The sequence below is a fragment of the Pteropus vampyrus genome, unplaced genomic scaffold (genome assembly GCF_000151845.1).
Source record: "Pteropus vampyrus isolate Shadow unplaced genomic scaffold, Pvam_2.0 Scaffold130, whole genome shotgun sequence".
NCBI lineage: Eukaryota > Metazoa > Chordata > Mammalia > Chiroptera > Pteropodidae > Pteropus > Pteropus vampyrus.
In genome coordinates this window covers 4,140,691-4,166,866 of record NW_011888911.1, presented here as the reverse complement: position 1 = coordinate 4,166,866, position 26,176 = coordinate 4,140,691, and the positions used below count along the sequence as shown (strand labels likewise).

Sequence of the window (26,176 nt, the reverse complement as noted above, 5' to 3'; positions counted from 1 at the left end):
ATGTGAACGGCACTCTCTCCCAAAACCACGGTGCTATCTTAGGGCTCAGCTCACAGGATGAACACAAAAGGCCACTACCAGAGAATGCCATGTCCAGGCCACCAGAGAGCACGCTGAGCAACTAACTGTGCTTCCAGGATATGGCAGACTAGATCCATGGGACAGTCCAGGACATGTAAAGCCACTTACTTCTGTCTACAGCAACAGGCCAATTAGATGGTCAAAGATGACCCAGCAGGACAACTGGCCAGTGCTCTGCCCACATGCTCCAGCCAAGCTGTCCCTGCAGTTTCACCTCTGCTTGGTGACACACAGACCCTTTCATGAGCCTGGGTTCCCAGGGGGCGTGAGAGGCTCAAGCAGCAGCCACTTGGTTCAGTTCTGAGCATTGGCCATGGCTGATGGGTGGTCCCTCTGGTACACTGGGGACACCAGGGACCACGTTGCCCCAGCAGGAGGAGTCTACGTGGGGCCAAGTATCTGGCAGGGCAGATCCACACCAGATATGCAGCTGGCCCTTCAGGAACAAAGGGTAGGCCCACCCTTGCATGCATCCCTACCCTGGCCTGTCTCCATGTGTCCAAGCTCTCCTGAAGCCCCCAAACATCATGACTACAGCAGAGGCTGGAAGGTGACGCTGAGGGAAGGATGGTCCCACAGCATCTGTGACAACTGACACCTGTGCCCCCTTTGGCTCCAGGATGACCCACCTAGAGATCCTCTCACCTTAGATACCGGCCCCTCTACCTTCAGGCTTTTCTCAACATGGGTTCTTGGGTGCATGTGGGCACGAACATCCTTGCCAAGCCCCCACATGCCCTTTCTAGCTCTGGGGCTCCTCACCGTTCCAACCTGCCCCCTCAGGTCTCTCCAGACTCCTGGCATTAAGCATCTTTGGAATCTGAAGTAGTTTACTTACTTATCTGTCATTTGTGATCCCTACCAGAATGTCACCTCTATGACTTTTGTCACCTGGGACTTTTGTCTGTTCCTGTAGCGGCCCCAGAACCCAGAAAAGTGCCTGGTGCCACAACAGTGGGCACTCAGTCAGTACATGATGAATGAATGTAAACTAACAGATCGTGGTTTATTTAACAGCATCCCACCCAAATTTGCCTCAGCCTGAAACCTGAGAATGTGACCTTATTTGGATATAACGGTCTTTGCAGATCTAATCAGGGTAAGGATGGAGATTAGGTCATCCTGGAGTAGGGTGGGCCCTAACTCCAATGAGAGGGTCCTGGTAAGAGACAAACAAGGACACCTAGACACCTGAAGGAGATGGCCACATGAAGACGTGGCAGAGATTGCAGTGCTGCAGCACCACGCCTGGACTGTCTGGGGCCATCAGAAGCTAGAAAAGGAAAGGAACGTTCCTTTCCCTAGAGGCTTCGGAGGGAGCACAGCCCTGCCGACACCTAGCCTGAGGTGGTTTGCGACAGCAGCCCCGCAAAACTAACACATCATCAATTACGTTGGCAGCTCTCATACCTAAGAGGCCTGTTGGGGTCTGGAGGGCCTGGTGCCCCTCCCAGTGCCCTCTGACCAGGGACCCTCCTGATCCACCTTCCTCAGGGCGCGCAGATGCAGAATAGGCCAGCTGCTCCTGAGGTTTTGGGGGCACAGGAGACCCACAACTGACCAGTGGCAGGTCTTGCTGGGGGCCCGTGAAGAAGGAAGGGGTGCTGTCTATATGCTCCCTAGAAGGGAGACAGGGCTTCACAGGGTGGTGAGTGCCATGCTTTCCAGGGGAGGGAACAGGCAGGCTCTGAGTGGGACTGGGACAGCCCAGGGAAAGTCTTGACCCGCCCACAGATCAGAGGGTAGACTCAGGTGAGGATGTCAAGCCTGGTGTTGTGGGGCCAGCATGGCCCCAAGGTTGTGCCCAGCAGCAGCATTTCTAGAGCTGTGCATCTCCAGCCCACCTGAGGGAAGGTCGAGCCCCACACTGCAGTGTGTGTGAAAAGAACCATCCCTGAGGCTCACACAGAGAAGATTCATGACAGGAATTTGTGAAGGGTGCTCTCAGCCATTTTTGAGCCTTCCCACCTGCCCTCTACAGAAAGGAAGAGCATTAGAGAGAGCAGAGGCAGATGTCCAATTCTTGCCAGAACTCAAATCTAATACCACCTGGGGCCTGGCTCAGAGCCTCTGTGAGCCATGCGTGTCCCTGAAACTCAGCTGGGGTGGTGGCCGGGGTGGGTGGCTGTACCTCCGCTGCATCTCCGATGGCATAAATATGGGGGACGGAGGTGGCTTCCCGGGCATCAACCAGGATCTTCTGACTGTCGGGGTTGGTGTTTACTCCAACCTTCTCCAAATTCAGACCTCTGGTTTCTGGAACCCGACCTGAAAAAAATAGAGCAAAGTTGGAAGGTTTTCTTTAGCAGTTTTGATCAAGATCTCGTGGTTTATTTAAAACACTTCTCAGAATGTCCGCTTAGAATTGGTGAAACATCAAACACAAACATTATCAAGGGGCTCCTGGCCTCTTTAGGCCTCAAACACATACATGTGCACACGCACGCACACACACACGTATACAAACACACACACACACACCTCTCTACATTCACATGAAGAATCAGTGAAAGGATGAAACAGGACTAGTAGAAATAATGAGCTACAGAAAGGAAGGAAATGGGGGAGGGGACAGAGATGGAAACAGGACTCTAAATACATCCTGTGATACAATTTTCTTTTCTTAATCATATACATAATTTCTACATTCAAAAAATAAAAATTCAATCAAAAGTGGAAAAAATGCCTATGTCCTGTGAACAACTTGAAACAAAGGGGTCTGTTTATGAAGCTGGTAACAGAGCAATAGAAAGATAATTCATCCAAAAGCCTGCAGGAAGCCACGTTTTAATCGAACATCCTCAGAAGGTCATGCCCTAACAATAAATAAAGCTGCAAACACACCTTACATGTCATTCAAAGAAGACAGTTAAAACCCTATAATGTTAAATTTGAATTGGAAATTCATGATTTCTCTTTTTTATAAATACAAAGTTCCTGACTCTGACCACAGAAAGGTCTAGAAGCAGTGATGACCTAAGAGCAATGTGCATCCAGCCTGTGATCTCTGCAAAGCCAGCACAGGCACCAAGCAAGTGGGGGGCTAGAAGCCAGGCCTTGTGGCAGCTCCATGCTACAAGTCCTCAGCTCCCCATCTCCCATGTGCCTGTGGTGTTGCCCAGGAGACAGCCTCAGCTTTCAGACCCCCCAAAGCTGAGAGAGGACCTGGGCCAAGGTGTAGTCAGCTCAGCTAAATCTGCTCTTGGGTGCAAAGGCCAACAGGAACGAGGGAACACAGTCCCCAGGGGTATAAGCACAGCTGCCTCCCTGCTGGGCTCCATATGCTTACAGCCTTGTCACAGCTGAGATGCCAGCAGAGTTCCTTTTCTCTGTAATTCAGAAGATGTGGCCTTGCTGAGCTAAGGGGTGGCAAAGGCAGCTCTTCCTGCCCGACCCTAGGAAGGCAGTGGGCAGCCCCTCAAGGACTCCAGAGGCTCAGAGTGATCCCTTGACGGCAAAGATGAATGTTTTCAAAGGCTTAGTTCCCACAGCTCGTGGCGGCTCAGACACACAAAAGGTCGGATAGCGGGTGGTGCCAATCCGAACATCTGGAAGACCAAGCCCCGTGAAAGGGAAACCTCGTCTCCAGCTGCTCTCCTGGAGTGGGAAGTCAAAACAGAGACTCGGCTAAGCCGTGCTTCTCAAGTTCATGGGGAGCTGGCTCCAGCCTCTTTACTCTGCTTGGCCACAGGAATCAGGTGCCAGGCAGGCTGGCAACCATTGCTGATCAGACCAGACATGGGTGACCCAAGGCTCCGAGGTCCGTGCCTTCTGACAGTATCAATGTCAGCACTGGAGTTGTATGAATGGAGACCTGAGAAGGTGCAGAATGGGACATGCCACCCTGGCCACTGTCCTTCCCTGGATGAGGTGGCCTGGGGTCCTGGGCCTGATTCCTGGAAGCCCATGGGAAGGGACTGGAACATACTATGCCTCAGCAAGAAAGGAGCTGGGCCCCATGGGCAGGACTAGAAAAGGTCTGCTAGGTGCGCCAAGGGTCCCTACAGGCAGGAGGTTCATAGTTCTGCCCTCTAGTTCCTCCCTAGGCCCCCAGTTTTGAGGAGCATTGCATATAGCAGCTCACCAGGTCCACTTGCTAAGCACTCTGGGCTGGGGCTGGAGTGTCCAAGGGCAAAACCAGTGGTTCAAGACCAACCTGTTCTGATGCGGACCATGTTATACTTGACCTCTCCTCTGTACTCCCGCCTGGCCAGTCACAGGGGGCTAAGAGCATTTCCTCATGCACCTTGTGTTAACCATGGTAACTACACACCTTGCAGATGCCAGCCAAATTAGATCCTGAGGAAAATAAAGCAGTTCCCCCTTATCCAAGACCCCCAGTGGGTGCCTGAAACTGTGGATAGTACCGAATCCTATATATAGTAGATTTTTTCCTATACATACATACCTTTTTGCTTAAAGGAAATAAACACTTTATAGCTTCTTTTTGACATATCCGAATTGTCAGCATTTCTACTCTTGTGCTTTGCGGTTACTATTAAGTAAAATAAGGGTTATTTGAACATAAGCACTGCAATACCACAAGAGTTGATCCCATAACCAAGACGGCTACTAAGTAACTAATGGGTGGGAAGCATATACCGCGTGGAGATGCTGGACAAAGGGATGACTCATATCCTGGGCAGGTTGAAGCAGGACTGTGCGAGATTTCATCATACTACTCAAAATGGCACGCAATTTAAAACTTATGCATTATTTCTGGAATTTCTCAATTAATATTTTTGGACCACAGTTGACCACGGGTAACTGAAACAGTGGAAAGTAAAGGAGGGATTACTATAAGGGTAAATTTAAAAGTAATAAGAGATAATGACAAATGCATAAATTAGGTGACTTCCATAGTCCATTCTGAAGCCAGAATCTTTTAGGACATGCTATGTACATAAACTTGGAACGTACATGAGAACTTGTAAGTCAGGCCACCGATATCAATAAAATGGATGGCTGGCTGGAAGTGGGTGAGTAGAGGGGTTAAACAGTGTAGCAAAGAAGATGCCTGCATGCTTCTAGAATGAACAGTGAAGGGAGAAGGTTGCCACACCAGGCAGTCAAAGACAGCCCAAAGGGGAGCTATAGCACATCAGGGTTTGGAACTGTGCCAGCAGGGCATGTGCCGGGTGAGGTCTGGGGTGGACAGGGGGGGCCCCAGCTCCCAGGCACCCCATACTGTGGGGCCATACCCCAAAGCTTTGGCAGGCTCCTCCAGCCCCACAAGGCCACAGCCAGGACTCTGGGCCCTGAGCTCCCACCATGGGCCTCACTGAGCAAACCACCTAGGTGGTGGTCATACGGGAGGGACATGCCCCATGACCCTCCTGAGTTCTGTTCCCTCACACTCAGAGCAGGGTCACGCCTCCCCACGGGTAACAGGGCTCAGTCAGATAGTGCGGGCCCCCACTCAGCTCAAGCCTGGAGCCCCAGAGGACAGCGAGGAAGAATGGGTGCCACGGTGGAACCCAGTGGCCTTTCACACAGGCAGGGCAGCTCTGCCACACGGATGATACTCAGCCCAGGCCCAGGCCAACATAAATGGCACGAAGCAAGATGCAAGCAAGCGTACAAAGTTATCTCCTTGACCATTTTCCTCTTATGCAAAAATAAAGGTAACACTCCTCAGGCGATTTGGGGGAAGAGGGGAGCCCCCACTGCATCACCCTACAGGTCACACTCAGCACTTCCTCGCCCTAGCACAGCAGGCTGCCCACTCCACTCCCCGAGGAATCTCTCTCGCTTCAGCTCTTGGCACCCTGCTTGAGCCCACCAAATGCCATTGAAAGACATGGGACTTCCGGAGGCTCCCATGTCTCTGCTCCCTTGGACACCACACAGAAGGAAATGAAAGTTTGCCCAGTTGTCAGTTTAGTTCCTTGTGGTAGGTCCTCAGAGAAGGATCACTGGCCAGGTGGGGCTTCCTCAGTACCCCCATGGCTCCTTCTTAGGCTCTGCTCCTCTGCTCCGAGGATGGGGAGGATGCTTGGTGCTCTCTCAGTGCTGGTCTTTGATTACTAGTAAAATTAAGTATTTTTGGCCACGTGCTGGTTAACTGTATTTCCTCGTTGTCAGTTCCTGCATTTTCTCATTCACTTATAGATATTTTCATGACTTTCTTGCGTTGTAAGAGCTTTTTTATGGAATACATACATGACGCTCTGCCATTGTTACCGCAGGAGGACGTTAAAATCCAGATATATACATTCTCACTTCCTCCTGAGGCGATATCTCCACAAATATGTGAATGAGATCACACACCTCTGTCCTTGGAGTGGCCTCCCTCACCAGGCCCAGCCTTGTCTGCTGGCCAGTCTCTCTGGGGGACCATGTGACCCCTGGTGTCTCTGAGGTGAAACAGTCTCTCCTTCCCAGCGCCCACCACCCAGGACACCCAGGGACCTGAAGTGGTGGCAGAATTAGCATTCAGCCCAATTGCTCTCAGCACAGCTGGACCAGGCTAGCCCTCCTTTGACGGCACTGGGAGTCCCACCAGATGCTGCTCCTCACTGGCCACCATGCTCACCCAGCCAGCCAGAAAAAGCTGAAGATTAAAACTCCCCAGATGGTGGCTAATGGTCACTGCTACCTGCTCTGCTGGACACAGGGATGCAGACAACCAGGCCCATGCAGTTTCACGTGCCTCTTTCATCTGTTCTGGGAAGACAGGCATTCCCTCCAATTTCACGCCTGCCTGGAGCACATGTTCTGATGAGTGAAGGGCAATCCGTGTAACGAGGTAAGATTTAAGTGCCAGGAGGAGTATGACAGGGTGAATGAGGGGCTGTAATCAGACAGACGCAATGAGGATATAAAGGAAGCAGCTGGAAGCTCAGTGCTGGGAGGTCGGGGGTCTGGGAGGCTGGCCGGGCTGCGTGGGCGAGGGCCCAGCAGCAGCTTCACAAACAGGTTCGGAGAGGGCCAGCCCTGGGAGACCCTCCTGAGGGGCCCCTCCCACCAAACTAGACCTGTGCAGCACCTTGGACCAGGCTGAAAAGGCAACTCACACCTTCAGAACCTCCAGTCAGATTCTCGGATGCCTACTTTTCAAAAGTGTATTATATGTCTCTTGTCATCTTTGAGACTTAAAGGAAAATGATAAGAACAGCAAAGGGCTTCTTTTATTTTCTCAAACAGCCCCTTCTCAGTGAGGCGCAGGCCCCATCCATAGCTGCAAGGTCCCTGGAGACAGGGGAGAGCACCTATCTTACTGGCCTCAATGTAAAGTCCCAGGCAGGGCTGAATGAATGAGTGAGCCCCTGGACCTTAGCATGACCTGAGGTGGGCTGCTCTCTGTAACCACCAGCACCCACCAGTGGCCCCCAGACCATCCTGAGGGAGTCTCTTAGGAGGGCTCTTTGGACAACTGGGGCAAACTTAAGCCTTGGGGAACCCATGGACTTTTCTATTCAAGCTTGTGTGCAAGCACTGACATCATATAAAATAAGCCACACTTACCCCTAAAACCCTTGGACTTGATAGTATAACCTCCAGCTCAGGCCCAGCTACAGCCTTGTCCATAGGAGCCCCCAGGAAGTAACATGCTCCATGGTGGCAATTATCGTTTTAACCGCTATAATTTCCCCCACTGGATGGCTACTCCAAGTGGCACTTGCAGAATTTAGATGGCACACTTAATATATACATATACACATTTATCTCTAAAAGAGCTGTCACTAAGGGTCATTTTTTCCCTTTTTTCCTAGTTGGTTTCCACTAAGTTCTAACTATAAATCCTGAATTCGACTTGGCAAAAAATACCCCACCTGATGCTCGTGAGCACTGAGGCAGGCCAGCTGGGTCTGATGGCTATGGGAGGGGTGGAAGGTGCGGGGGGCAAGGTGACCCTGGACACAGGAAGGAGCTGGCTTGAAGGCCCGGCACAGCTCTCTATCCCTGACTGTATTGGGTATCCCAAGCAGAAGGCACGAGGCCAGTCTGGGAGCACAGGGCACTGTTTTCCCGCTGCCCTCTCGTGGCTTCTGTGATGGATTACCACCTCTGCAAGCCAGGACTGAGGGCAACGAAGGTCACTGAGCCAATCATGCTGCTTCAGGAGCAACGGCGCACTGCCTGGGAGCCATACAGTGTGGTGGGGAAGGCCGTGGCCACTTCCCTGAGCCTGTGGGAGGTGCCTACCGGCACGAGTTCCATAAATGTCTTCTTCCCTCCAAAAATAAACCACATACACAAGCAGATTTGGCTCTTTTGCTATCAGTAATTACAAACTCTCCATCTGCACTAAAATAAAAAGGCATTAGACTATCAGCAGCAGAGCAGGGCCTTCTTCAAGGCCGGCTGCTCCACCTTGAGAGCAGGGAAGAGGTGGGCACTGGGTGAGTTGAGGTGTCTGTCACAAAGTAGTCTTCTGTATGTGACCTGTCACAGCCAGGCCACTGCAGAGTCCACATCAGGAAGAATACAGCCACACATGCTTTCCTATAGCCATAGCCCAAGATGTGGTCTCAGAGAACAGGCTTGGTGGCCTTGGACTTGGACTTCTCCCAACCAGGTCAGCCTACCAGCTCCTCCTCAAAACCCATGGCCTTTGGGTAGATCTGGAACCTTGGACTGCCTCTTCCTTCTTGCTGGACTCAGAGCAATTCCTCCCACGAATCCCCAGCCTCAGGGGCTTGGTTCTGTTTTGCTTCCTGCCCCCCTCTCCTGCTGCCGGGCTCCGGTGGGGAAAATTCCTCAGGGACTTGTGTGGGCCGTGTCTGTGGTATAGGAGAGTCATCAGATGAACACAGTTGATCGAGCACAGCTACCATGTACACCATAGCACATAGTCCCTGGGGCAGAGAAAGAGGAGCCCCGGCTGCAGCCCGTACCGGGCAGATGTGTCCCCCTCTCTGGGCATGGTGGGCCCCCATCATGGGCTCCGCAGAGACTATCTGTGTCCCTGGCTGTATTCCATCCACACATGCTGTGTAGGTGGGCTGCACTCAGAGTGGCTCACGGTGGGGGCCTCAGTATGACAGTTGGATGGAAGCTGGAAAGCCAGGGCCCGCTGCCTCCTTTACACCATCTTAGAGGCTCAGAAGTGACCTAACCTTGGTGGTACACACAGGGAGACTATAACAGCTCTTCTGCTGAGATTAAAGCCTGGGAAAAGGAAATGGCTACAGCGGCTGATTACCCAAGGTCTCACTCAGCAGACGAAGGGGGCTCCCGAGGCAGTTATGGAACAGTCCTCCCAGCACTACAGACACTGCGAACATGGCAATCTGAGCTCTTCCAACAGTGGGCAGGACTCCCATGGCCCCAGGATGGATGTGCCAGAGCCTCTGTCCTTCCCTTGAGTGAGAGACAGAGAACTTTCCCAAGAAGCTGGAGATGCTGAGGGCAAGCGGACAGTTTCAGCTCCTGGTTTTCCAGGCTGCAATCCAGATGACCTCTTTCTGTGCTTTAAAACAAAATCTAAGCTAAATTCAACCTCCAGCCAAGAAGCGTTTCGGCTCAAAGGTGTCCACTCCATGACGCCTGTCTTGCTCCCGCTCCCCCAGACAGCCAGGGATTCAGGCCACAACTGGTTAACTGTGCAGGGTGAATTCGAGCCCGCGGCAGCGCAGGCTGACTGTCTTCACTCAGCACTGTAATCGGCACATCTGCAGACAGGAAATCCTCCTCGCTGCGAGTTCCCAGTCTATTATCTGAGACACCTGGTGTGGGTGGGTGATTCAGAGACAAACAATGAGTGGGCCCCCTGCACAGCAATTAACTGCTTTAACTGCTAATGTGTTTAATCCACCACATGGAGATCAAGGCTGCACCAAGGAACAGGCTCGGGAGTCCTCCTGGGCTTCTAGACTGCAGGGCTGACTTCGCCATCCCTATGTCCAGGGTCCTCTCCGGCTGTGGCCCAGGCATTAGGTACATGAGCAGCTGGTCCAGGCAGGAGCTTAGCCTCATGGGAGAGTCTTGCAGCCTTCAGCATATGTCCATGGAGCATGAGGGGTATCCTTCCCTCTTGTGTTTAATTCATGTCAAGGCTCAGCTCACTCTGGGGCAGGACGTCCAGTCCAAGAGCTCTCTGTTGCACCAGCCGTGTGGCCCCCAGGGCATTTTATTTTAAAGTCCTGGATTGGACCATCCTTTATTGCAAGTAGAAATAATGCTTGGTTAAAGGCTTATGGGGTAAATCAGCAGAAAACATTCCCAGTTGTTAAACTGGGAAGTAGCTCCTGATGTTTACAAAACCTGGCCCAGGAGCATGCAGCAAAGTCAGCACAAGCCCGTACAGCCCCAGAGGCGTGCCAGAAACCGCCGCCACCGCAGCGCCGCCTCGGGAAGCAAGGTCAAAGGCCAAGGACTATGAAAAGCTTCCACCCCCAGCATCAATCATGCCAGGCAGACTGTCTGGGGATGCTCTTTTTGAAAATACAAAAAATAAAATGGACACCCAGTAGGGGAGGGAAGGCATGCATGCCCAGGGTGTTGCTTGTTGCCTACCAGGCCTTGTCTGGAAGTTGAGGGACCCTGAGGCTTTCTGAGAGCAGAGCCTCTCGCCATGCTGCTGCGATCAGCATGGTCTCAGCTGATAGCTCTGGGTGCAGGTCAAGACCAGGGACATGTATGGTTGGGGGCGCACAGAAAAACATCAGGGGGTGAAGGGGGAAGGCTGGGATGCAGATGGGAGGGGAAGAACATGCCAGCTCCCTATTTAGAATGGAGTTTAAGATATCAAACGTCAATTTACATTTCTGGGTCTGAATAGTTATACATTCGTTCAGTATTCATCAGAATAAACCCACTTAAAATTTACTTTTACAATTTGATCAAGAATATTTCCTCTGGTGATTTATTGAATTGGTCAAGAGGCACTAAATTCACTCCAGGGCATTTCAGATCTTTCCCTTGTTCCTCAAACTTGCTCATGTTGACTGGTCAAAAGTGAAGAGCTCCGACTCCTCCAGAGTTTAGTTTACCTTCTGATTTCCAATCATTCTGAGCAACTCAGGAAAAAATGGATCCCCAGAAGTACATTGCACTGTGATGCAGCCCTGCTCCTCCTAAAAGCCCCACCTCAGGGGGCCCTGGGACCTGGAGACCAGGTCTTGACAAACACTAATAGGACAGCTCCTCTGAGTGCCAGCCCCCTGAGTGCTCAGTAACCATGTACTTCACTGTCGTGGAGCCTGATAACAATTCTGTTAGCCACATGGATTCTAAGGCCAGGCTCACAGAACAGGGATAACTGAACAGGCTCAGAACAGACAGAACCCTTCAAATTGGAAATATCAAGAATAAGAAAGACTCTGCTCCTATTTTTAACATACAAATTGATGGGTGTTTAGGAAAACGACACTTTAACCCCAGAAGCCACAGGTATCAAGGCGGCGGGATGTCTCAGAAGGTATGCCATGCTTGTACTCCACGTGCTCTTACTAACAAGACCCGTCATCACCTTCTGTGGAAGGAGCCCGCTCACAGCTCTGATGCGCCCCAGCTGCAAGCTGTCTCCTGGTGGCACGGTTTCTGGGCTACCTGCTCTCCCCATCCAGCTCCAGGCTAGAGTGCCTTTCCTCAAAGTCCATTTCCCTGACTCAGACTAGCCTGAGCCTGCTGAAGGGTCTCCCCCCTCCTTCCTGCATCGACATTCTTTGCCCTTCTCCTCAGCGGGGCAGCCTAGGGGTGCAGAGAAGGCCCAGACTGGGAGGGAATGTGTCCCAGAAGGTTAGCAATGGGCTAGTTCTGCACAGCCACATCTGCCCAGCCTTTGCCCAAACTAAAAGCTACCCCTGGGCCTCTCAGAGAACAAAAGGATGAGAACACAACCCATGCCTGGCTGGGAAAGGCCCAAGGCCTCTGGCCCATCGCTAGATGCTGTCTTTGGATCTGCAAAGTGTGACTTAGAAAGGCCAGTAAAATACCCTCTCCTAGCACGTGATGATCTGCAGAGCTCAAAGCAACCACTGGCAAGTATCTAAAGCAATCCCACAAGTCTTTACGACAGTCCACGAGGTGAGCTCTGTCACAGCTGACCCACCTGAAAGCCAGCAGGGTAAGAGGAGGCAGAGGGAAGGGGAAGCGGCCACTAGCCTCAGGGTCAGGCTCGCACACACACTCACAGGCACATATGGCTCATATACCCTTACCTATGGCCCACAGGACGGTGTCGAAGGTGCCCATGTCCTCCCTGCCAGACTTGAGGTCCTCCCAGGTGACCTGAAGCTGGCCATCCGGGAGCTTCCTCACTCTCAAGGGGGTGCAGCTCCTCAGGAACTGGGTGCCCTGAGAAGCCATGTACTCTGTGACCAAGGATGACATTTGCTGCAAAGCACAAGAGGACACACTGTGAGAGGACCAGGTGGCAGTGAGAATGTCACTACTGATGACTGAGAAGAGAGGCCCTGGTTAAGCACGGTCTCTGAAGGATAGGGTTCAGTGCCCCCACTCCTTCTGCTATGTGGCCCCAAGCAGGCCATACCCACCTCTGGGTCCCCTTACTCTCTGCAGAGCAGAGGGCTGAGCTGGGAGAGCATATGGTGCCCCTTCTCCCACCTGACCCCCAGCTCCAAATCCAAGGACCCTGGGCCTTAGGTTAGGATGCACTTGACCTTTGCACTCTTCTTTAGATGCTAATTAACTGTCTTAGCTGAAACCAAACCAATAACAGAGAAGCATCCCCTTAGGCAAATATGCCACTGGGGAGCTGGGACAGTATAGGTAAGCACATCTACTCCCTGCCAAGAAACTCAGGGGTTAGTGGACGTGGCTTGGGGGCTGTGGCATCTGCAGAGAAGGTCTCCCTCATAGCCCAGGAGGTTCTGTACCCCCAGGCTATAGACTGGGAGCCCATTTGCCCAAGCCACTGTGGGGCCTTGTTACAGAGACCTATCCAACCACAGCTTTTTTTTTTCCCCAGGAGAAAATAAAAGTCACTGTTTAAATTCTCTGACACCTTCTCAGAAGAGCCAGCTCACTTAAGAACTGGCACACCATGAGAAGCCCTGTCTGTCTGAGATTGTCACCCTGGTTGCAGGAACAGGTAGGTAGGCTATCCCTCCTCATCCCTCTGGACTCCTGATGGGCCTGGATGTCTCTTTTACAGTCCCAGGGAGAACTGCTGGATTCTCTTGAGCCACAGGGCTGGTTCACAACCCCTCGGCCTGCTACGGGGGCTACAAGTCCTTCTTAATGAAGCACAGCCTCAGTCACCTGACCTTGCCACTATGTCTCTCTCAGAGCACAGGTGAGACTGCTCGTTTTCCTCCTGACTCTCTCCCCTGAGTGACCCCATGGACTCCAAAAGGCAACAACATCTAAACTCTACCTAGGCACTAGATTGCCCTCCCCTCCCCCTGCTACTGATACCTCTCGGGCACTTCTCCCACCACGTGGCCTTCAGCTCCCGCTGCCGACCTGGCCCTTCAGTCCAGCCTTGCTCACTCCAGCCCCTCAGCAGACCCAGATCTGCCTTCTTCTGCCTCCTCCATAGGCCCCTCTCTGGGAACTGCACTTCTTCCCATTGTCTCCAGCTCCTGCTTCAGCTCAGCGCCAAGGTCAGCAGCCCTCATCCCTGCAGCCCACTCTGCCTCTCAGACTTCATCTATGCTGCATCTGGCCACAAGGCCTCCTCATGGCTCCTGTCTGCTGCCTGGAACATTCTCCTTGAAGCCTGGGGCTCAAAGACCTGGATGCTGTGTCCCCTCGGCAGGCACTCGGTGCCTCTGTGCTGAGTGAAGTGACAGGTGAGTGTGACAGCCAAATAGCAAATGGCACATGGTAACATCTTTTCAGTCTGCGGCAGGTGGTTGGCATTTCAATCAGGGGCTGCTGTCTCCTGAGGTAACCATCCAAGGCATCGCCAGTCTGCCACCTGCTCCCCTACCTGGTGCTGCCCCTGGTGAAGTGGCACACCCCCTCAGACCCTGGGGGACTCAGCAAGAGAGACAGGACAGTGCTTCTGGCAACATATACCTTCCGCTTGCTGATGGAATGAATGCGGTCCATGAGGCTGGCTCAGTGTGCTCAGAGCTGCCGCATGCTCTATGTGCCAACCCTTGCTTCCACACTCTGGCATGTTTTATATTTCACAAACACCATCATTCCACTCAAAGGCCAGTTTCTAAAGACTGAGACGTCGCTCCCTGCCCATGCCTGCACCTGCCTGAGCCAGGGTAGGAGCGAAGGGAACGTGCAGCTCCCTGGAAATAGCAAAGCCATAGGGTGGGAGCTGGGCCCATGGGCGTTACCTGGTCAAAGCCCCGCAGAGGGATGCTGCGCATCATGACGGTGGTGTCCAGTCTTAGCCCAGTGAGGAAGCCAGCACACTCCAGGGCCACATCTGCCAGAGACAGGCTAAGGAACGCTAACTAGCTGATCGTGACGTGGGGAGCCAGGCAGCAAAGCCCCTAGGGACCTATGCCAGCAGCCCACTTCCCACAAGTCCCCAGATAGCTCAGAGGAGGCTCTCAACACCAGCTGCAGAAATGCGGCTCCCCCATCCCCATCTCTCGAATTCTCAAATGCATGTCCAGGGTGAGATGGGGGGGCTCCTTCCAGCACCCATGGATTGATCAGGCGGCTTCTGCCTCCATGGGGCATCTGTCCAGACTCCCTGGAGTTTAATCTTAGCGCCCGGGGTTAGGCCTACTCTGTGGGGTCTGAATGGTGACAGAAAGAAAACGCCCCTTCCGTGAAAGACACAAGACAGCCGCTTCTGGCCTGTGTTCCCATCTAGCGGACCCAGCACTTTCATCTTCCCGCAGATGTGCCCCCTCCTGATTCCAGATCCTCTTGTGGCTCCTTTTCTGACCTTTCCTAGTTCTACTGCTCCCTGTAAAGGAATAGGCCTGAGTGGGGCTGCTCTCAAGGGAGGATCACCTGCCTCACGGCTGTGTCCAGCTGCCCTGCTGACTCGGCTGCTTCAGTGTGTGGCTCAAGAAAAGCCTCCAGGAAGCCCTAGCCTCAAAGGTCAGCCTCAAATTATCCCCTGAGTACAGGTCATCTACCCTGAGTGGCCCTGTAAGTGCCTGCTTCCAGGCGACAGAGTGTACTCCCTGACAGACAGCGAGTGGTGGGGGAGGGGCTCTGGGCTTTGGGCTTCCACTCTCAAGACTGTAGGCACAGCGCTTTGTCATCTGCGTGCTATCAAAGGATACAGCTGGCTCCGACCACCAACCTGTTGGAGGAATGGACACAGAAAGAAAGAAGTAAGTCACATGCTGCCTGCCATCAGACACAAGCAGTTTTCTGAGTCGGGGCTCCACCGTGGGGACAGGGCCCTTCAGCCTTCGTGCAAGGCACTTGGTCAGCTGATATGTCACTGTTGATGAGTCAGCTGAGGCTGATTGTTCAAACAGGTTGTCTCAAGGTACAAAACCCACTTCCCAGAGGCTCCAGCTGTGAAATACAACATGACAGTGTCATTGAATCAGGAAATTGCCTGGTGATGAAGGATGTGAGTGGTCAGTGACAAAACAGCACATGTCCCATGAATGGCCTTGGAAGTGGGACCAACACGGATTCCATGGACATGTTGAGAAAAGCCCAGTCAGAGGAAGCAGAGGGTTTTCCTTCTGTCCTAAGGTAAGTTCTATATTGAGGTCTCTCTAGACCTCCTGCAGCCAGGGTAGAAACAAAGAGACACTTTGCAGAATGGGAAAGGCACCGGATAGTGGGGAGGCTGGAGGGGCTCCTGGAAAGCATCATCTGTGGGCAGAACACTTAGACCATGGAAAACCAGGCCAGAAGGCCAACATCTGCCTGTACAGCCCCAGCACACACAGGCCCAAGGCCAGTGAGCCCGCTTCTCTGAGCAAGGACAAGGGTATCTGGGGGGAGGGGCAGACACAGGACGCTGGGACCCAGCAGAATAATTTAAAATATCTGCCACAGTAGTATAAATCTCCTCCTGTAATTCAGCTCCACATTTGGCATGCACACACACACACACACACACTTGCGCACATGTACACACACGCACATGTACGGAACCTAACTCAGAACAAAAAAACTCCCAGCCTGGGAGGCAACATGTGGGTGGGCTTGTCAGATCACCCCTTCAGACTTTGAACAAGAGGAGGTGATGTAAGGATGGATAAGCCCAATGTCAGCTCTAATCCTGGCAGGTACTAATGATATAATTCCATTTCAAGAACTGGTGTATCCCATGGAACGCTCCTGCAGGTGCCCTGCGGGAAGCAACTGGCACATGGCTTCTTCTTGGGAGCTGGAGACAGAACCATGAAGTCACATCTCGGGTGAGTGCAGAGGGCTCAGTATATGAAGAGGTTGAGGGGGACTCATGAACACATGTGAGTATCACATATATGTCTACGCATAGATACATTTTCAAAATTACAAAACCTAACTTTTTTTTGATTCGATGTATAAGGAGAAAGGTATAAGCCTTTCTTTAAGAGATGAAATTATGAGTTGCTTAAAATCCAAACAGAATATCCTGCCCTAAATGCATGAACAAAGTTGGGTTAAAGCATCAGTGCTGAAGACACAGTGAGTGTCCTTTGCTCTCTGCTTCCAGTGGCAGCAATAGCCTGGGCTGACCGCCTCCCAGCCAGGTGTGCTGTGTAGGTGCTGGGGGAGCCCCTCTGTCCACCAATTAGCCTATCCCTGCTTATCTCTGAGCCTTCCTGCCTTCCTAATGTGTGCCCTTCGGCAGCCCTTGGCCTATAGGATAGCTCCAGGCTCTCATATCACATTGCTTTGTGCAGCAACATGGTTTCCTGATTTAGGCAAAAATATTATGTTTTTGCAGCACCCGCATGTCTCCCCACCCTCCTGCACCGTGCGGATAGGGAGTTGGATGGGGAGGCAGGGCGAGCGGGCACCAAATCCCCAGCTCCTCCCATGGAGCTCGCTTAGTGGCCTGGGCCTCCTATTCCCACCTCAAACTCAAGGGTGTCCCCAATCCTCAGGCTGCCAGCTCTGAAGGTACATATGGGAGGAGGCAGGAGTCGGCCAGGCCATTCTTAAGGGGGTGTCCTTGACCTAATGTGTGCAGCTAAAATCTCACAAAAGCAGGTGTCCACATGTATCAAGGGAAACTCTGGGCTTCTTCTTGCCTTCACGTGGCAGGATTATCAACTGCGTTGTTTTTTCACCCCACCCCTGCCCCCAATTTATCAAATAATGATTACTCTTTGAAGAATGAAAGATCCAAGAACTCAGCCAGAGAACTCCCTTGAAATGAAAAGTAAGAACATGCTAGAGACAGATGCCACAGAGTTTCTAGGTCACAAGGAAGGAGTGTGCCAGAAGACAGGGGCACCATTTTGATTTTATTAGTAAGTTTGAAACTGCAGATCAGCTTCTGGTGGTTACTGAGGAGATCCCCAGCCTGAATGGGGGTCTGGGAACGGTAGGGCCGAGACTAAGTGCCAAGGCACAGTGACCAACACAGGTCCTGGCCAGCCATGGAAGGACAGCAGAGCTTGCAGCAGCAGAAGTCAGGGGACTAGCTTATTGGACCAGGGAGAAGGGGATAAGTGAGGCTCTGGGGGCTAGAAACATTCCCCTTATCGTTAGAAGGCCTGAGACTAGGGCAACAGCCCACGCGGGAAGTCAGCACCGGCACCTTGGAGCCCCGATTCAATTTTCCATGTGTTCTGGGCAGCTCTACTCTCTGTGCCTTTTGGTGTGCAAACATTTTACATGAAGGTATAACTACAGTGGGATTAGCCTAATCACAGGGCAGGCTTTCTTGTTCAAAATCTGAACAGGGGGGAGGAAGCAAAAACAAAAGCCTTAATTCAAGCCCATGAAGCCCTGGCTTAAAAAGTTCTCCACCTGCCTCTCAAGTTTGAAGGCCCCTGATCTGCCGCCCAAGGGGAACACCCATACAAAGTGAGGGCCTCACGGCAGGCACCTGGCCCCTTGGCAGTCCTAGTCCTGCCAGTGCAGGAAATGCCAAATGGGCCCCAGGGAGGCAGTGCATGGATGGGGGCGCCAAGGCCTCTACCCCAGTGGGGGCTAGCCCCATCCCACCCTCAGGGCCCAATGCTGGGCCCACTTCCACCAAGCCAGATCTTCTACATTCTGGCCCCATAACAGATGCCACCCTGAGGCTCTGGCCCCGTAACTACTGCTACCCTGAAGAGGTGTCTTCCTCAGCCTCTGAGCTCTGCATATCTTAGCCACAGGGACACGCCCAGGGACATGGTTAGCAGTGCTTTATAGGCTGGTAGCCAAGTCCAGGCTATTGGCTGGTCTCCCTTTTGCTGGACACAAAGATGTCACACTAAATGAATATGAAAAGTAAGCAGACAATGAGAAAATTAAGTGACAGTGAGTTTTCGTAAATTAACGGCTGTGGTTCTTTGCAAAATAAAATTTACATTCTTGTCTCTTATGAAGAGGAAGAGGAAAAAAATGATTATAGTACCTGGTCAGCTTCTGGACTGAATAAGAGTCAAACAAAAGCTCCTTCCATGATCAACTCTGACAGGCAGCATTAAATCACCCCAAGTTACAAAAACTGTCCCTGCTTCACTCTCCTCGGGGCCCCAGGACAGAGAGGGTCAGGCTGTGGAGCAGTCATGGAACAGCATACAGTCCCAGGCTGGCGAGCAGGCTGGGCAGCTATAGGAGAGGTCAGTCAGCCCCTCGCTCTGCAGACAGGCCTTCAAGGAGACCTATGGGACCTGAGTGGGCAGCAGGAACAACAAGATCCTGATTCTTATCTGGAAATGGCAATTCCATTGTCTGGTATGTCCAATGTTGGGGAAGAGCCACCTTTAAGTGTGTCCAGTCTCATTCAAGTCCTCTTTTCCATCAGAGCAAGATGCTGACACTGAAGTAAGCCCAACTCCAGCTCAGAACCCTGCTTTGCAGAGCTGACCTCCAGAACTGGAGGGAGCTCCACACAGGAGCGCTGACCAGGTGGGCCAGGGAGTCTAGAGTAGAGTGACCTTGATGCCCCACCCTTAAGGCACCTGAAGAGTTGCCGCAGGCAGGGACCAGAGGGTCCTGGGCCTGGGCAGCCTGGGAGGCTGGGCCCAAGTCCCCACCTGGCTGCCAGAGGCAGCCCTCCACATGAACAATCAAAGGTCATGAGGCTGTAAGATCAAGGTGGAGCCAGGCTGCCTCAGGGGCACTCGGATCCAAACACCCCAGTGCCTGCCTCCTTACAGGAGTTGTGGGGAGTGGGCCCACCTTTCACTCTTCCATGTTCCCTCCACCTGCCCAGGGGTTGCCCACCGAATAGCTGAGCCATGCAGGGCTGTGCACCACCACTGAGCTTCCTATGCAAGGCTATGCACCCCCTCTGTGCCCCCATTTCCTCCACTGGTAGTGGATAGCTTCCCAAAGTGGCCATCATTTCCCTGCCCATTCCTTCCAGGGGGCTCCTACCTGCCCAGGGAACCCTGTCCTTTCTCTGGAATCATCCACGCCATCTTCAATCTGTCTTGGATTTCCACAGAAAAATGAAGAAACAAGAATAATGGAAGAGGCAAACAAGCCAGACACAAAAGTGGCATTCAGGAGGCTGAGCTGTAGATGCCTACCTGTGGAGGCCCACCTCACCCCGGCCTGGCCTTAGAGGGTCCTGCTCACAGACTCTGGAGCTCCCCCTGTACTTGCTGGAGTCTTCTACATGTGATCCATCACCTCCAGGGGTTCCAAACCAGGCACCCAGCTGTGTAGTGAGGGGGTTGATTCTATTTTTTGCCAACTGGGCTCAGGCCTGGCCACCCGCATCTGCCATCTGTCCAGCCCTGGGCAACCCAGACACCTGTACACAAACAAAGGAGGAAAGGGGGCCCCTCACATGTCCATGTAGCCGGGACGCCACTGTGGCCACAGGGGTCCAAAGTGCAGCCAAGGTGGCATGGAACAATCACGAGAGGTCAAAGGCTGCAGGCCCCACCATGGGCTCCACTCACCAGTTTTGAAGCTACTGGTCACTGCCCCACACAGACAAACCCGGAAAGAAGGTTAACTGCTGCCCACAACCCATCATGGGAAGAGAAGTAGGGTGGGAGGCCCTGTGCATAGTGCAGACTCCACAAGAGACCTGGGGCCAGGCGTGCCCATCCAAAGCTTCCAATAGGCCATGGGGAGCCAGTGAATGAACACAGCGCCCGCTGCAGGCGGAGGCCAGGCATGCTGGGCACCCTTAGCCACTGGCTGGGCCTCCTGGATAGGACCAAGTAAAACCATCCCCGCCCAGTGACAGGAGGCACTTGGGGCTAGGGGGCAGCCCTCAGGTCCATATTAATTTCAGCTCCATTTTAAAGGCGAGTTAAAATAAACATGGGGAATATTTATAAGGCAAATAAATCTGGCAGAAACAGCTCCTCCAAGTGTGAGCAGAGGCCTCCCCCTCAGCCCCAGCCCAAGCTGATAAAATACAGAAATGCTACTGTAGACCCTGCGGGCTTATTTTGACTGTGCGGAGGAATGTAACATGTAAACACTGACTCCCATATCACACTGTTACAACTTGCATTAACAGCACCGGACAAAAGCCGCATTTTCACAGAAGCATCGTACAGGGATATATCTCCAGCTTAATTTTTTAAAAAAAACCATTTCCTCACATAAATCATGCTCAGAACTAAACGGGTGACTGATACATTGCAAACACTTTTTTTCTTAAACAATAACATACCTAGATTCCTTCTAAACCAAAGAGCTTTTTTTAAAAAAAATCTTCTAAATGTTTTTTTTCTGAAGAAAATAAACACTGCAGTTTCTTTCCTGTCTTCTCAGCTGAGTGAGCTGCTGCCCCTAGCACACAGTCACAGAGGAGCAGCCCAAGCCAGGGCCACCTTGCTGAGCGCCACCAGTACCCACTGCACCTGGACTTCCCTCTCCAGTCCTGTCTGAAGACAATGCCAGGCACTCCTGCCAGTGGCCCAGGAAAGCCAGAGTCGAGCCAGAGCATGACGGGAACTCAACTTGGGGACAGAGCTTTCAGATAGCTTGAGGGGCTAGCGGGGACGGGTGGCAATGCTGGACCTCAGCAGCCCAGTCTCCACCTCACCACACCATGGATGAACTGCAGACACTCAAGGACACAAAGGCGAATCTGACAGGTGGAAACCCTAAGGGAAAATATAGGGGCTTTTTTTCAAAAACCATCTTGGGGGTGGGGTAGGCTTTCCTGAATATGCAATAAATCTAAAAGCCATTAAGTGTAAAAAGAGATCTAAGTTACATTAAAAAAAAAACCATTTGTACACTGCACAAGTTAAAAGACATGACAAGCTGAGAAAATCTGCGACATAAACGACATGGGATCACAGCCCTAATATGCAACCAGTTGGAAGATAAGAAAGAGATAAGAGAAGAAAAAGAAAAGCCAGATAGAAAGCGGGCCAAGGACCAAGCTGACAATTCACACACACACACACCCTCATATATGAATTTACATATAGGCACTCAATTTTAAACAGTCAATAAATACACAAAAAGATTAATAATAGCAAACAAATAAAACCACGTCATGTTTACCTACTGGAGAGTCAACAATAAAAGAACAGAAACCCAGAAATTACGCATAAAAAAGTAACAAACATGACAATATAAAAATTAAAAGCTTCTGCATGAAAAACTATCGCCAAGTCAAAAGACAAACCACAGTCTAGGGAACTAGTGGAAGGTGATGGACACACACCTGAGTGAGCCTGAGCACAGATGTTGGGAGGGACTCGACATGCCTCTGGCAGAAGCAATTTGCAGTCACCCCATGGAAGCAGGAGAGGCTCCTTTCGGTTTTCTGCCTTTTGGAAAAGCTAATGCCCACGTGAGGAGGAGGAGACAGGAAGCACAAGTGCACGTGTGATACGGTGTGGCTCGCCGGGGGGGAACATGTTAGCAGACGTGTGAAAGTGTGAAGGGCACCTGCCTAGACTTGAGGTTTCTACTTGTGGAAACATCAACAGGTATTTGTAATGCATAAGAAGCACTTACGACAGTATGTAAGATGCACACCAAAGGTTTTCATTGCGACATTTTATAACAACCGAAAAGAGAAACTACTGAGATGCCTGTGAATGGTGGAAAGATAAAATAAACTACGCCATATCCGTTCAAGGGAATCCACCCTCAGCCCTGACCAAAGATGCCATGTGAACAGGGAACGATGATGGCTAGCAGAGCACATGGCATGCACACATACTCCCCATGTACACAACACACATGCACACAACACATGCATATACACTGCCTCACACGTATACTTGTGCACACATGCCTGTCCACCTCTGGATACACTTTTCCACCCATATTTTCTTGCAAGCAAGTCCCAAGGCCGCGGAGTGCTGCTGATGACCAAGCCTCTGCTGCCCTCTGGTGGCCTTTCCGGTCCCAGTGAGCATGAAGTCCCTGCGAGCATGACGTTCCCGCCACACTTAACAGGCAGGAGCTGTCTGGACCTGGAACCCCCAACAGCCTGCTCTGTGGGTGCATGAAATGAACTTAGTGCATTTTCACTTTCCTGGAGAGTATAAAACCACTCATTCCACAAGTATTTCCACAACTGGGCTGTGGTTACTGAGGCCTTTGGAGCCTTTGCTAGACCACAGGGAAGCCCAAGGTGTGAACCAAATGAAAGCAGGGACGTTTAATCGAGGCTGGAAGGGTCAAGGGTTTTTCCTGATAACTTGAACCTTCTTTACCTCCTTGAATGCCACTTTGGAAACCACTGCCCTAGACAATAAATGTCCAATTCACTCGGTGACACACGTGCCATCACTTCTAAGACAGTCACAGGATGTGTCACCAAACCCTCTATGGGGCATGAATAGCGGGCTTTCTGTCCTCCTCTCAAGTAGATGGGAAAGAACACACTAGGAAAGGACCACACAGCATTCTACATGGCCCCGACACGTAGGAAGGTGAACAAAGAAGACCCCCACTCAGGCACACATCAGGTCTTACGTTTTTCCAGGGGATTCCTTCAGCCAGAAGATATCATCACTTGTAATTCCGTGTTCCAAGGCACCTTCGATCTATGCAGAAAAAAGGATTAATGTGAGAAGAGTGTAATCTGGCCTGTCCTGGAGATGTCCTCAAAGGGGATGCCCGTTTAGTAGATCCAACTCAACCAGAACCACCCCAACCCACTTGTGAGTGTGCTTCCTTGCTCCACAGACTTTTCTTCAGGTTGGGACCTCTAGGGACAGGTAACCCGTCTATATCTAACTTGGTGTGCCATCTGCCTAGCACAAAAGCACCAAGCTCTCTTAGGCTGTGTGAGGAGGCCACAGAGCCAGGGTACGACCAGCAGGTATTTCCTCTCTGCTCCTTGGGACATCCACCTTGATCCAGATTCAGGGCTGTTGGGAGGACAGGGGGAAATGAGGGATGGAGGGGCAAGCCAGCTCCAAGGGCGCCAGGCTGAAGGCTGAATGCAACTGGGCACCCTTGAGGGACAGTACAGGTGGGCCCCGTGCCCAGGAATTATACAGAGCACCCTGTGTCCCCGCAGGAACTGATGGGGGGCTGCTAAGCAGGTGGACAAGTCACCAGGACAATTGCCCTCTCAGAGGCCTTAAGAAGAAGACGTACTGGTGGAGAGGAAATGGATTTTACAGTTTATGACTCCAACTGGCAAAAAATAAAATAAAATAAAGTCAGGAATTTCTTGGGTTTGTGGAAGGAAAATCAAAAGTTCTGAAAATCAAAGGGACTAAAACACAAGTAAATCTTGGCAGGCACCCAGGGGGGTGGGCCGCGGGGTCATCCTGGGCAGAGTGGCAGAGAGCAGAACAGCCATGGAGCTGCCCTCCCTAGGACTGGCAGGTCCTGCCTCATCCCCTTCTGGGCAAATGGAGACATCAGCAGTCGCTCAGCCGAGGACCAGCAGGGTAAGACCAGGCCAGCCCCTCCTCAGGGTGCCCTGACTCGGGCATGTGTGCAGCTCTGCCTGGTGCCTTAAAGGAGCTGAGATGACCGCCTGGCTGCCGGAAGCTGCCTATGGCCTTTAGAGGCTTTAGGCAGAACCAGCATGGGTCCGGCTACTGGGTGAAGGGTCACTAACGGTCACGCACTTTGCCCCGTCTGTTGTAGCTACCGTAAACAACAGCACCCTGCCATCCTACAGAACCATGCAGTCTGCCCAACAGCCAGCCCTGTGCACAAACTGCCTCTGGAGGCTGCTATTGCTGGCCTGACAACAGGAGGGGAGGTCCAGTGGCCCCTGAGAATTAGAGGTATGCTTTTCCCTCTGTGCTCCATTTTCAGAGAAAGCATGAAACAGAAAGTGCAAGTTGAGGATTTAGATGTCTGAGAAAAAGCAGAACCACACTCTTTGTTCTTCCTCCATTCGTGCTCCACCTAGGTCTAAGTAGGAGGCAGGAGTGGCCTCTAGGCCCATGGGACCTGTGGGCCTGTACACTTTACTGTGGCCCACATGGAGGCTCAGGGCTCAAGGCACCCAGTTACGGGATCCCCTGCGAGACCCGTGAGGATATGGCCTCAGCCAAACCCCTCTGTTCCTGCTTCCCATTCCCCCCTACCACCCCCTGGGGGCCTCTTCCTCAGCTCCATGTTCCTCACAGGGGGAGGACAGAAAGCCCCCACATGTAAGAATGGGCCTGGAGGTGTGGAGTGAGGACCTCCTCAAAGTTCACCCCTCCATAAAAACAGCAAAAGAACTGGAAAAAAACTGTCAGATTAAACTTTTTCATAATTCTGGAAATAAACTGAAGGCTTGTGGCAACACAGAGAACATTAAGTCAAGAAAAATGGCTAAAACTTGGTAAGAATGGTTAAGTTTTGTGGAGTTTTAACTTACTCTAGTCCCATCCCCCAACTCAGTGGCAGACTTGAAAAATGACAGTACCAAAGAGAGCAGAACAGAGCCAGAGCCCATTCAAAGCTCTTTCCCAAAGAACAGTCATTGGTTGACCTGGCTAGTGGTTCCCTGAAACACCCCACTCAATAGGCTTGTCTTCATCTGACCTTGCTCGAACTTACCCAGTGCTGAAAGCCTCTCCCTGGGGAGGATTTGCCCAATGACTAAACATCACGGCTGCCTGAAGTGATGGATAACAGTTGACGCAAACAACAGACTAACCAAAAGTGTAAAAGGAAAAGCTGAGGAATGAGATGTCCACAGGGGCTTTGAAAAGCTCCATCATATTCCTGAGATCTAGGCAGCTAGGTGTAAGCACTGGGCTGTGCACACACCCAGAAAAGACCTAAGATGGCCTCAGCTCTCACCTCTGGCTAATCTTGAGACCCTGCACATGCAGGAAGTTAGAGCTAAGGCAGAGTTCTTCTGAGTGTTAAAGGTGTCCACAAGGGTCCTTGGCAAAGACTGGGAGATTTCTTAGTTCCAGGTAATATCTAAGGAAATATCTGTCCTGTCATTAGCTGACCACTAAGCTAACTGAGCAGAGACTTCAGTGTCCTCATATGACAAAAATGAAGACTTTACAAAACCAGTTCAGAAAAGTCATCCAGCAAATTAAGAGCAATAAACAAAACCCTACAGTGGAGGGAAATTCTGATTTCCAGAGTTAATACATTATTTTATTTGAAAAATTCACTCATCAACAAAAAACTACAAGATATGCAAAGAAACAAGAAAGTATGACCTTCATAACACTGCTGGTAGGAGTATAAAATGGTGCAGCCGCTTTGGAAAATAGTCTGGCAGTTTCTCAAAGGGTTAAACACAGAGTTACCCTATGAGCCAGCAACTTCACTCCTAGGTATGTACCCAAGAGAAGTGAAAATTTAAATCCACAGAAAAACTTCGACACAGATGTTCATAGCAGCATTATTCATAATAGCCAAAAGTAGAAACAACCCAGACATCCATTAATAGACAAGGAGGTAAACAAAATGTGGCATACACATACGACGGAATATTATTCAGTCATAAAAAGGAATGAAGTTCCGACACATGCTACCCCATGAATGAACCCTGAAGACATATGTTAAATGCAGGAAGCCAGTTGGAAAGGCCACATCTTGTGCACATTTATGTGCAATATCCAGAACAGGTAAATCCATAGATACAGAAAGCAGACCAGTGATTGTCAGGGACTGAGGGAAGCAGGGAGTGACTGCTAATGGGTACAGAGTTTCATTTTGGGGTAACGAAAATGTTCTGGAATTAAGTAGTAGAGATTGATGGCTGCACAGCTCTGTGAAACACTAAAAC

General features: G+C 51.5%; 1 protein-coding gene across 5 annotated transcripts in view; it reads right to left on the bottom strand.

Annotated features, from left to right (window-relative positions):
- The window catches only part of TXNRD2 (thioredoxin reductase 2), a 50,277-nt gene that overhangs the window by 8,463 nt on the left and 15,638 nt on the right, over positions 1 to 26,176 (bottom strand). For 4 of the 5 annotated variants that reach the window (XM_011367177.2, XM_023534670.1, XM_011367178.2 and 1 more), the window contains exons 8-12: positions 22,942 to 23,012; positions 15,198 to 15,217; positions 14,289 to 14,380; positions 12,189 to 12,363; positions 2,213 to 2,349 (exon numbers count right to left, since the gene is read on the bottom strand). In XM_011367177.2, the coding sequence (XP_011365479.1) occupies positions 2,213 to 2,349; positions 12,189 to 12,363; positions 14,289 to 14,380; positions 15,198 to 15,217; positions 22,942 to 23,012 (495 nt within the window). Of the gene's footprint in view, positions 1 to 2,212; positions 2,350 to 7,193; positions 10,185 to 12,188; positions 12,364 to 14,288; positions 14,381 to 15,197; positions 15,218 to 22,941; positions 23,013 to 26,176 lie in introns of those variants that run through there. The other variant, XM_011367179.2, reaches the window with a different exon arrangement.